Source organism: Megalobrama amblycephala, linkage group LG6, assembly GCF_018812025.1.
Source record: "Megalobrama amblycephala isolate DHTTF-2021 linkage group LG6, ASM1881202v1, whole genome shotgun sequence".
Taxonomy (NCBI): domain Eukaryota; kingdom Metazoa; phylum Chordata; class Actinopteri; order Cypriniformes; family Xenocyprididae; genus Megalobrama; species Megalobrama amblycephala.
Genome location: NC_063049.1, coordinates 8,155,838 through 8,167,905, shown reverse-complemented (window position 1 = coordinate 8,167,905; position 12,068 = coordinate 8,155,838). Strand labels below are relative to the sequence as shown.

General features: G+C 36.1%; 1 protein-coding gene across 2 annotated transcripts in view; it reads left to right on the top strand.

Moving 5' to 3' along the window:
* Window positions 1-612: 612 nt before the first annotated feature.
* Window positions 613-12,068, top strand: part of chn1 (chimerin 1) — an 81,517-nt gene continuing 70,061 nt past the window's right edge. Inside the window, exons 1-3 of one of the 2 annotated variants that reach the window (XM_048192814.1) lie at window positions 613-1,093; window positions 6,230-6,268; window positions 6,572-6,627. In XM_048192814.1, coding sequence (XP_048048771.1) covers window positions 1,075-1,093; window positions 6,230-6,268; window positions 6,572-6,627 — 114 coding nt within the window. In that variant the 5' untranslated portion in view covers window positions 613-1,074. The remainder of the gene's footprint in view (window positions 1,094-6,229; window positions 6,269-6,571; window positions 6,628-12,068) is intronic. The other variant, XM_048192813.1, reaches the window with a different exon arrangement.

Genomic DNA, 12,068 nt, shown 5'->3' with positions numbered 1-12,068 from the left:
AAGGCACTGTTTCTTTACAAAGTGACATCGCCAACTACTGGCCTGGAAGCAGAATAAGTTTAATCGATTTCGCGGATGCGTGGAGAAGTGTGAGCGGGATCGTTTCGAAAATGTTATTGTCTGTATGTGAAAAACACAAAGGAAAAACTTTTAGTACGTCATTGTTGTGTAAACGTGCCCTTAGAATCGAATCCAATCATGTGTTTGTGAATTTGATTCAAACAGAGAAGTATGGATATCAGCCAGCAGAAAATGTAAATAATCTTCTTTGAAAAGACACTGTAGTTTTGCATACATGCTAATATTGCGAATTTTCTCTCTATAGAACTCTATAGCAGACCACGACAATAGGCTATTTTCATATCATTGCACATATAGGCTGTGTTAAAGTGATTTGATAATGGGAAAATCATTAATGACAATCTTTATAATATCTTATAATAATAAATTCATGAATGGGCTTATCATTTTTTTGTACACTGTTATGATATCTCTTTATGTAAAACACATCGTGTGAACATGAATTCTTTACAGCCAAAGATTTAGATGCATAGAAGTGTCATATTATAACGCGCTCTAATCAACACATGCACAGCATCATGTCGTCACATAGGGGGGGTATCCATGGTAACGCGCCATGAGGAGGCTGCAGTCCCTGAGGAAGAGCGCGCGCGTGTGTGGATCAGGTCATGTGGTCTCACAAGATGGCGACTTCAGTGTTGGGATGTGAGGAGTGAATCAGAGCTTCATCAAACCCACAGCGCGCATTACAGCCACCGGTCAGGATCTACAGCTCATTCCCGATCATCTCTCATCACACCGCACATGCATTTTCCAGTGCTCGGTGTTCAGTCGCTGCTGTTGGACTCGGTGGGAATCAAAGTTTAGCTCGGCAACAGCTTGTAACATCGCTTATGCAGGATTCCTACACTGGACAATTCATCAAAACCCCCCGCCTTCTGAATATAAGTCATATAATCAGTCTCATTCCTTATGGAATAATTGTGGATGTGAAGATATAAGGCAATTTGTGTGCGTCGTTTAAACCTTTGTCCATCTGGATCACTGACTGCAATGGCCATCCATGTGTTCGGTGAGTCGATCACATTTGATGGCTTTTATTGTAAGTTTGTATGACGACAGATCGCTGTGTGTAATGTGTGTGAAGACAAACAGATTTGACAGAGAGCATGGGCGTGTGATATTAACACTGCGCTTCATAACATGATATATTGTATCGTTTCAGCAGTGGAAAGTAACAATAGCCACTCTGACCATCAGTGTTTGCATTATTGCGTGTAGATGAACACAATGAGATCATGTGGTCAAAATAAGTTTGACTTCATCCTGCAGTCTGTCATTGTTCTGATGTTATTCAAGCAGCTCAGGTTACTCTTCTCTTTTGTTTGTCTTCATCGTCAGTATTTGCTTTGTTGAGGCAGTCACACTGTCGTCCTTCATATGGCAACAGGTAAACATGATTGAACCAGGACGGTGACACACATGCTGATAAGACTCCATCTTAAATATTTTAAACTGTATTTTGATTATGCATCATCTATAATTAATATGCATGATGCTCATATTCATTATGGGACTATGGAATATTTATACATTTTATCAAAAATAATGTCACACAGCAGGACCATTTCAAATGAACTTGTGAAAGGTGATTCAAATGAATGAAAAATTGCACACTTTATATAAATTTGACCTTAAACCTGGAGTTGATTCAAAACAAGCTCAAGGACATATCAAATATATAGCCTCAAACACTTGTTGACAACATGGAGAAGAAATATGTATGTTCTTATCTTTGGATGAGGAAACATTTTCTATTAATATGTAATGCTGAATCATACACACAGATTATCAGTAGTAAGGGATGTCTAGTGTGTGGCTGTTAGAAGAAGATATATAAACTCTTCTCCATCACTGTTAAACACTCAGGATTTCTACTGCTCTTTTTTTTTTTTTTTGTGGATGCTTTGAATGTATTCAAATGCTTCAAACTTGGAAGTACCCTTTGTGAATAACATAATAGAAAGGTTTCTTTTCTATTTTGGATGTTTCTGTGAAAGGAAGAGGAAACTGTCTGAGGGTCTTTCCTTCGAGAGAGTGAGAGTGAGTTCGTGTAATGAGCAGGACCGCAGTATTGTGGAGCGGGGCCAGGTTTTTTTTAAGTCAGTCAGTAGTGATGTGAAGGGCCTCTCCCTCTCCTGTGCGCTATTGTTCATGAAGTGCTTACTGCAGGGGATTTCGACAGGGTTTTCCTGCTAGTATTCATTAATCCTATAATGAACACTTGGAAGAAGCATCAACGTCTTGCTGTCAGCTTAACGGCAAATTCATTCAGAAACGCCAGTAAAATTGTATCCTGTGCAAAATAATTGTGTTGTAATAATAAAAGATGTTTAATTATTATGTTTATTGTTACAGTGCTCAGCGTAAATGAGTACACCCCCTTTGAAAAGTAACATTTTAAACAATATCTCAATGAACACAAAAACAATTTCCAAAATGTTGACAAGACTAAGTTTTAAAGGGTTAGTTCACCCAAAAATGAAAATTCTGTCATTTATTACTCACCCTCATGTCGTTCCACACCTGTAAGTCCTTTGTTGATCTTCAGAACACAAATTAAAATATTTTTGTTGAAATCCAATGACTCCATGAGGCCTGCATAGCCAGCAATGACATTTCCTCTCTCAAGATCCATTAATGTACTAAAACATATTTAAATCAGTTCATGTGAGTACAGTGGTTCAATATTAATATTATAAAGCCACGAGAATATTTTTGGTGCGCCAAAAAACACAGAATAACGACTTATATAGTGATGGCCGATTTCAAAACACTGTTTCAGGAAGCTTTGGAGCGTTTATGAATCAGCGTGTCGAATCAGCTGTTCGGAGCGCCAAAGTCACATGATTTCAGCAGTTCGGCAGTTTGACACGCGATCCGAACCATGATTTAATACGCTGATTCATAACACTCTGAAGCTTCCTGTGTTTTGAAATCGGCCATCACTATATCAGTCATTATTTTGTTTTTTTGCCGCACCAAAAATATTCTCGTGGCTTTATAATATTAATATTGAACCACTGTACTCACATGAACTGATTTAAATATGTTTTTAGTACATAAATGGATCTTGGGAGAGGAAATGACATTGCTGCCTCACTGAGCCATCAGATTTCATCAAAAATATCTTAATTTGTGTTTTGAAGATTAATGAAGGTCTCACGGGTGTGAAACGGCATGAGGGTGAGTAATTAATGACATTATTTTCATTTTTGTGTGAACTAACCCTTTAATATAACATCTGTTTAACTTATAACATGAAAGTAAGGTTAATAATATAACTCGGAGAACAAAGTTTTCAGTTTAATTAGGGTGATGCAAAAATGAGTACACCCCACTGAATGTCTTTGGAGCAAAACTAAATTTTAGACTACAAATGTCTAATTTAACAAGAATTCTTCCACAGGTGAGTCTGATTATTCATTACACAGATGTCCAGCAGACAGTTGACTATAAAAGGGTGTTAAAACCACTTCCCATTTCATGCTGTCAGCAATGGCACCCCATGAAGAGAAATGTCACAAGACCTGAGAAAGAAAATAATTTCTTTACACCAGAAAGGTGAAGGCTACAAGAAGATCACAAAGCTTTATTTATCAGTCTGAATACTGTTGCAAAAGTGGTACAAAAATGAAAAAAGATGGAACTGCAACCATCTCACAGAGACGTCCAGGTCGTCCACGGAAGTTTACACCTTGACAGGAGCGTCTTCTGATGAGAAGGGTTGAAGAAAATCAGCATGCAAGTTCACTGAAGTTATCTAAAGAAGTAGAAAGCCAAACTGGGGTGACTATTTCCTGTGACACAATACGGCGTACACTCCAGAGGAATGGCATCATGGGTGCCGTCCACGAAAGAAGCCTTTCCTAAAGCCCAGGCACAAAAAAGCCCGCCTAGAGTTTGTCAGGGCCCATGCTGACAAAGATGAAGACTACTGGGACTCTATACTCTGGAGTGATGAGACCAAGATAAATGTTTTTGGAACTGATGGCTTCAAAACTGTATGGCGTCACAAAGGTGAGGAATACAAAGAAAAATGCATGGTGCGTACAGTGAAACATGGTGGTGACAGTGTCCTTATGTGGGGCTGCATGAGTGCTGCTGGTGTCGGGGAGCAGCATTTCATTGATGGCATCATGAATTCATAGATGTTCTGCTCTATACTGAAAGAGAAGATGTCTACAGATGTCACTCCGTGCCCTTGGTCGTTGTGCACTTTTCCAACATGACACTGATCCTAAACACACTTCTGAAGAAGAACAGGGTGAAAGTGATTCAGTGGCTCCTGATCTGAACCCAATCGAACACCTATGGGGATTTCTGAAGAGACGAGTTGAGCATCACTCTCCATCCAGCATCCAGTCTCTAAAAGAGGTCATTCTTGAAGAATGGAAAAAGATAGATGTTGCAAGATGTCACCAACTTGTTCATTCCATGCCTAGAAGACTTGGTGCTGTCATTAAAAATCATGGAGGCCAGGCAAAGTACTAGATGTAGTAGTTTTTGTTGTGTGGTGTATTCATTTTTGCGTCACCCTAATTTGAGTAAAACTGAAAAATTTGTAATCTGAGTTATATTATTAACCTTACTTTCATGTTGTAAGTTAAACAGATTTATATTAAACTTAGTCTTGTCAACATTTTGGAAATTGTTTTTGTGTTCATTGAGATATTGTTTAAAATGTTACTTTTCAAAGGGGGTGTACTCATTTGCGCTGAGCACTGTATTATAGCCTATGACATGTCCAATAGTTTTAGTAAAAAGAAGTATAAAGAAGTCACTTCTGCTTATCAAGGCTGCATTTATTTGATGAAAAATACAGTAAAATCAGTAATATTGTGAAATATTATGATGTAAAGTAGCTGTTTTCTATGTGAATATATTGTAAAGTGTAATTAATTCCAGTGATCAAAGCTGAATTTTCAGCATCATTACTCCAGTCTTCAGTGTCACATGATCCTTCAGAAATCATTCTGATATGATGATTTGATGCTCAAGAAACATTTCTGATTATTATCAATGTTGAAAACAGTTGTGCTGCTAAATATTTCTGTGGAAACCGTGATACATTTTTGTTTCAGGATTCTTTGATGAAGAGAAAGTTCAAGAGTACAGAATTTATTTACAATATAAATTGTTTGTAACATTATAAATGTCTTTACTGTCACTTTTGATCAATTTAATGTGTCCTTGCTGAATAAAAGTATTATTATTTTTTTAATCTTTTTTCCCCCTAAACATTTGAATGATGGTGTATCATGATTTCCACAATTTTGAGCAGCACAACTGTTTTCAACATTGATAATAATGATAAATGTTTCTTGAGCATCAAATCATCATATTAGAATGATTTCTGAAGGATCATGTGACACAGAAGACTGGAGTAATGATGCTGAAAATTCAATTTTCATCAGGAATAAATTGCATTGGAAATAAAATCTATTCAAATAGAAAACATTTATTTTAAAATTTTAATAATATTTAATGTAACAATATTTAATATGCATCAAATAAATGTGGGCTTAGTGAGCATAAGAGGCTTCTTCTTTTAAAAACATTTTAAAAATTTGTATTTATTCCAAACTTTTGACCATTATAATATAATATAATATAAAATTCCTCTGTCTTGCATTATCAGATAAAAGGAATAGAATAGTAATCAACTTTTTATTAGTGTTACAATTACTATTTAATAGTTTAAATTATTATTTTTTTTTTTTGTAGTAAAAAAAGATCTTTAACAAAAATAATTTTAAAACCTGCAATTCCTACTGTTGTCCAGCAGACGGCAGTCTCACACCATCAACACACAGACATGTGAGGCTCTTGTGAAATGTACTAGTGATGTTTGCTTTGGCTCACACGTGCTCATCTCCTGTGCCCGATCACTGATAAATCACTGCTGTTGAGTTGCTGAAATGACTCTGTTGGGGAATTCTGCTGTTTCATTCTTGTTACAGTACATGTGCAATGTTTTTCATAAGACTAGCACTCAGAGGTTACTTTTAATTCCTCTAATATAGATAATAATCTTTATATCTTTAATAAAGATATAAACACATTCTACTAGCATTTCTTTTAAATGTGTCAATTTAATGCGTTTGCATTTGTTTAATTGAATAATCATGTCTCTTATTTCTCTCAGATAATGATGAGTACAGACCTCCTGTGTGGAAATCCTATTGTAAGTGTATACTTTAATACAGCGACATATAAAAGTGCAAAACTGTAACAGTTTCTTAGCAGTAACATTTCAAAAGTGAACATTCTAGTAGAATCAGCCTGTTTTATCTGGAGAATACAGCTAATGAAAAGTTATTTCAACTGAATCTTGCAAGAAAAAGAAGCCATATAACATAGAAATATGCATTTAGATAAACTTGATGATTTTCAAAATACTTGCATTCCATTATTCATACATTTTTTATGCATGTTCAGTATACCTATATTTCCCTTCTGAAATGCTTGTCCTGTTTTGTTGTAATAGTGTACCAGCTCCAGCAGGAGGCGCCGCATCCACGCAGAGTCACGTGCACATCTGAGGTGAGTGGATATAAGCGAATAAGCGGCTAGAATTGCAATGTAACATAAATAGGCTCTCTAAAAATGAATAGGTTTTAATGAGTGCATAAATATAAGACTTTTAAGCATTCAAAATGTTAAAAAAAAAAAAAAAAACACCTTGAGAATTTGAATTGGGGTTTGTAAGCCTCCAAGCGCCCCCTGGAGGAAGACACATTCATCACTTCTACAAAACTGTAACTAGCTTTAGTATTTCAGGATTGGCTACTCTATTCAGTATGCTGCTGTTGACCCATGTCCTGTGCTGTTTGTTCAGTAACAATCCTCAGTTCATATAGTTTGTTGATATTTCTGTGTATAGTAAATGTTTTGGGATCAGCCGGAGTGTTATTTAGGTCACCCGTCTTCATTGAATTACAAATGCATGTCTTAATTGCACGATGGTCTAGACTTCTAGTAACCTCCAGAGGCGAGATGCAATATAAACACAGAAGAGAAGAAGCAGCGCTGCTCCATTAGTCAGGCAGATATTAGTGGCAGTAATTAAGGAGCGAGATATGCTGTTGAATTATTCATCTGTATCATGATAATCTCGTGTTTGCCTGCGGTCCAGTGCTGCGTTTAGAGATGGGGCGAAACATTTAAACTCATTGCCCACCCTGCCCCGTCTCATTCTGCAGGGGTTTATGAACAGATGAACATTAATTATCAAATCTGATGGTCACTGTTAGCTGCTGTTTGGAAAATTCTTTAATGAGAATATTAGGAATTTATAATATGTTCGTAATCATATTGGTATTCATAATAATTTGAGGGTTATTTTATTTATCTATTTTAATTTTTATTTCATTTTAATTTAATTTTAATATTTTAATTAAGAATTGATAATAATTGATTAATTAGGCCTATACTGGAAACGGAGAATAATCTAATCAGTTCTATCTTTGTCAATGTAACTTACAAAAACATGACAAAGTTTTTCTTCCTAAAATGAAAAACAAGAAGTTTTTTGAAAATGAAAATGAAGCCTATTATTTATTTATTTATTTATTTATTTATTTTTGCATTGTGACATTATTTTCATTAATATTAATCACATTTATCCCCAGTAACAATTACTGTGGTACAATTATTTTGTCTTTAATTATTTAAATAAGCAGAAATGATAAGCAGCACAACAGATACTGTGATGGTTAAATTTTATTTATATATTTATTTATTTATTTATTTTTGTATTTATTATTTCAGAATTGAGTTAAAAAAGAGTTACCTTTCACTCCAAAATGAAAAGAACAATAATTTGTACTTATTTTTTCGCCTAAAGAAATTGAAGCCTAAGTTTTTTTTTTTTTTTTTTTTTTTGCTTTTGCTTATTTTTATGACACATAAAACACATAGTAAAAATACAGTAGTACAATGATTTTGTTTTACTTTTATAGAATAACAAATGCAGTGATAGTTTAAATACTATTTATTCATTCGTTAAGAATTCAGAATTCAGGTTGATTAGGCCTTTTTTGCTTTTTGACATTTTCAAATTAAACCCATTAATCCCCAGTAAAAATTACTGTAGTACAATGATTTTTTAAAATTATTATTATTTAAATCATCATAAATTATTGGCAGCATAACAAATACAAAAGGTTTAAAATGTTATTTTTCTTATTTATTGCATGGATACAAAATTAAAAAAACAAAACAAATGAAAACAAATCATACAAACATAAAATAGGCTTAATTTTCTTGAAGCACAATGCAATTTCTTATTTCTTCCTTTTAATTATGCGATGAAATATGACCTGGATATTTCTTGACAGGTTTCATAAGATTCACTCTTATATTTTCTGCTCTTCTACTGACGTGACTTTTTTTTCTTAATTCTTAGCTTTTTTGTGTTTGCTTTTAAAAAAAAGGCAACAATTCTTTATAACATTAGTATTATATGACGTTTTATATATTTTGATGTTCTCGTCGATCATAAAGAATATGCTCCTGCCAGAAAGCCATATGCTGTAGTGACTCTTAAAGCCGCAGATGCGCGTGTTTTTGGAAGGAGTTTTAATAAGATGTTGATCTGCTGACGGTGGGACGGTGTCTCCTGCTGTTAGCGCGATTCAGCAGGTATTTTACTCCCATCCCCCCTCCTCGGCCTGCCTCAACTGACTGGACGTCTTCTTAATTAATGGTGGATTAACATTAAACAGATGCACACTGCTCTTCATGTTTATCTCAAGGGCTTCTTAAGGATTCGTTCTGGACCGGTCCTTGCTTTGGGCTGCTGGCCATTATCTGCTCCTGTAAAGCGCATCAGTCCTGTGCAGGGAGGAGGGTCATTGTGGCAAGAGGTTTAACCCTGTTTAATCCCCTTCAAAAGGCCCCACAATTTTTGTGTGCATTCAGAACATGCAAATCAGTGATCAGAGACCTCAAACACACACACACACACACACACACGCGACACTGTCCAGAGCACAGCACACAGCTCACTGGACACTTCAAAAGCATTCGGCTTTGCTTTTATCAAGAGTCTTGAAGACAGATAGTGCTTTTGCTTCAGGACTCTGATTTTACATTAGACATAAGTGGTGACCTCAGTGGCCTACCTAATTTTAAACCCATAACTTGTACTCATTGTAATCTAGGTCATAATATATTTTACCTTGCCCACTTTTGTTTGTAGTTTTTCCATTTTTTTCCCCAGTGCATTAGTCAAGATGATCTGCTGAAGTTGAAACTGAGCATCAGAATGGGGAATAAAGGTGATTTAAGTGACTTTGAACGTGTTGTTGGTGCCAGACGGGCTGGTCTGAGTATTTCAGAAACTGCTGATCTACTGTGATTTTCACGCACAACCATCTCTAGGGTTTATAGAGAATGGTCTGAAAAAGAGAAAATATCCAGTGAGCGGCAGATCTGTGGATGAAAATGCCTTGTTGAGGTCAGAGGTCAGAGGAGAATGACCAGACTGATAGAAAGACAACAGTAACTCAAATAAACACTCGTCTCAACAGAGGTCTGCAGAAGAGCATCTCTGAACACATCCAACCTTGAAGCAGATGATCTCCAGCTGCAGAAGACACACCGGTGACACTCCTGTCAGCTGAGAACAGCAAACTGAGGCTACAATTGACACGGGTCACCAAAACTGGACAATAGAAGACTGGAGAAACGTTGCCTGGTCTGTTGAGTCTCGATTTCTGCTGAGACATTCAGATGGCAGGGTCAGAATTTGCCGCAAAAGACATGAAAGCATGGATCATCCTGCCTTGTATCAACGGTTCAGACTGCTGCTGCTGTAATGGTGTGTTATATATTTTCTTAACACACTTTTGGCCTCTGAGTACCAACTGAGCATTGTTTAAACACCACAGCCTACCTGAGTATTGTTGCTGACCATGTCCATCCCTTTATGATCGCAGTGTACCATCTTCTGATGAATACTTCCAGCAGGATAACACACCATATCACCGAGCTCACATTATCTCAAACTCAAACTGGTTTCTTGAACGTGACACCAGGGGCGGTTTCTTCATTAGGGCAATAGGGCGACGCACCACCAAAGTGAGAAAGGGACGGATTTTTCAATCACATTCAAGTTCAACCACAGAGTTACGCTAGCTGTCACTGCTAGGCTGTTTGTTCTGCCTCTGGATATAGTCCAATCAGCGTCGAGTCACGCTCTGTGGAGTACCGCCTCTTTTTGGGCGATTTCAGTCTGACCGAGATTTGCCCCGACTGCTCCCATAGACTTCCATTCAAAGAACTTTTTTTTCGAACCGCAGGCACTGCAATGCAATCTCTATGGGTTGCGGGAGGGCTCGCACTAACGTGCTTTCGTCATCATACGTAACCTTAACTTGTGCAGCGATTGGTGGAAACAAACATACCTCTATTAATATTTTTTTTAAGCTGAAGTGACATTTAATAATTTCCTCAGTGCATAATTTAAATTTGACAGACATATTCTCCATCTGTAAAAGTTAGAAAGTCGAAAATATTTCCATTTTGCAGTCAGGCGTGGACGAGCCTTCAGCAAGCACAAACTTCCGTGAACGAGCGCCGCCGCGCGCCGAACAGACGGAGTTCAATCTGAGTAAAATACATTTTGCTCAAAATATTTGTTGAAAATTTGTTTTTGTTGGCGAACATAATTATGTCATATGAAGAATTTCAAACCTACAACTAAGTGTATTTGTACGATAGCAGTAACTGTGTGAAGTGACCATTGTAGGGTAATCAAAATAATAATAATTATTAGTCTGTTCTTTTGTTTTAATTTTCATTTTTAGTTTAGTGTATTTAATTTCTGCTTCAAAAAACATTTTGTTTTTAGATTGTAAAGGTACAATTTTAGAATTTAGCCTAGGCCTAATGTGATTTCACCCCTTTTTTGCACATAATTTATAGCAGATACTACACAGTTACATTCATGTTTGTTTTTATAGCCTTCAATATGAACATTGTTTCTAGGACAATATTGGGCAGGATCTTAAATAATTTATTTTTTTAATTAAATACAGATTTTTTTTAGATCTCAGCCCTATGGCATGCTTTAAATACTGAATTTTTCATGTTTTAGATAGATACATTATTATATCACCTGTTAAATGGTTATTTAACAATTAGCCTATTCATTCCTGCATTTCTAAATTGTTTTTTTTTTTTTTTTTGCACCCCCCCAAATATTTTTTGCACCAGCCGCCACTGCATGACACTCAGTATGTTTACATGGACAACAATATTCCAATATTAACCTGATTAAGAGAATACTCTGATTAAGAAACTACAATGTAAACAGCGATTTTTGATGACCTTAATCCGGCTAAAGTCACACTCAAAGTAAACACATATCGAATTAAGATGTGGTCTATTCCTATTTTAGTCGCATTATCGAAGTTTATTATAGACATGTACACACCATAATCACACTATTAACGCCGTGTGGCTTCAAGCAAGAAGGCACAAATCAAATTCCTCTCACCCATTCTCATCTCTCATCCAGTTCCTTGGAGTTTGTCGCCGTGGCATGAACGAAATGTTGCCGATTGAAAGTACAGAGGAGGCCTGTTGCCTGAGAATTTGTATCCGCCGTCATCTATTTGCATGTATAGCATGACAAATAATTAACTCTACTTGAAGCTTTCGTAAAATTTAAAAATGAAACAACCAAAACGGTATATGGTACCATAACGAAGACGAACTGTATGTTGATACATGAACTTCTGGAGGAAACATCGGACGGCGTGCCATGGGGACGTAATGACGTGTGCCATTAATCGATCTATGTTCTGTAACATGTAAAATAGGAACATGAGAGGAATATTCTAAAAGCAGCTCATGTAAACACCTTAATCGGAATATTGTCTTATTCAGAATAAGGTCAATAACTAGATTACTGCTGTAAACATAATCAATGAGTTCACTGTACTCAAATGACCTCCAGATCTCAATCCAATAGAGCA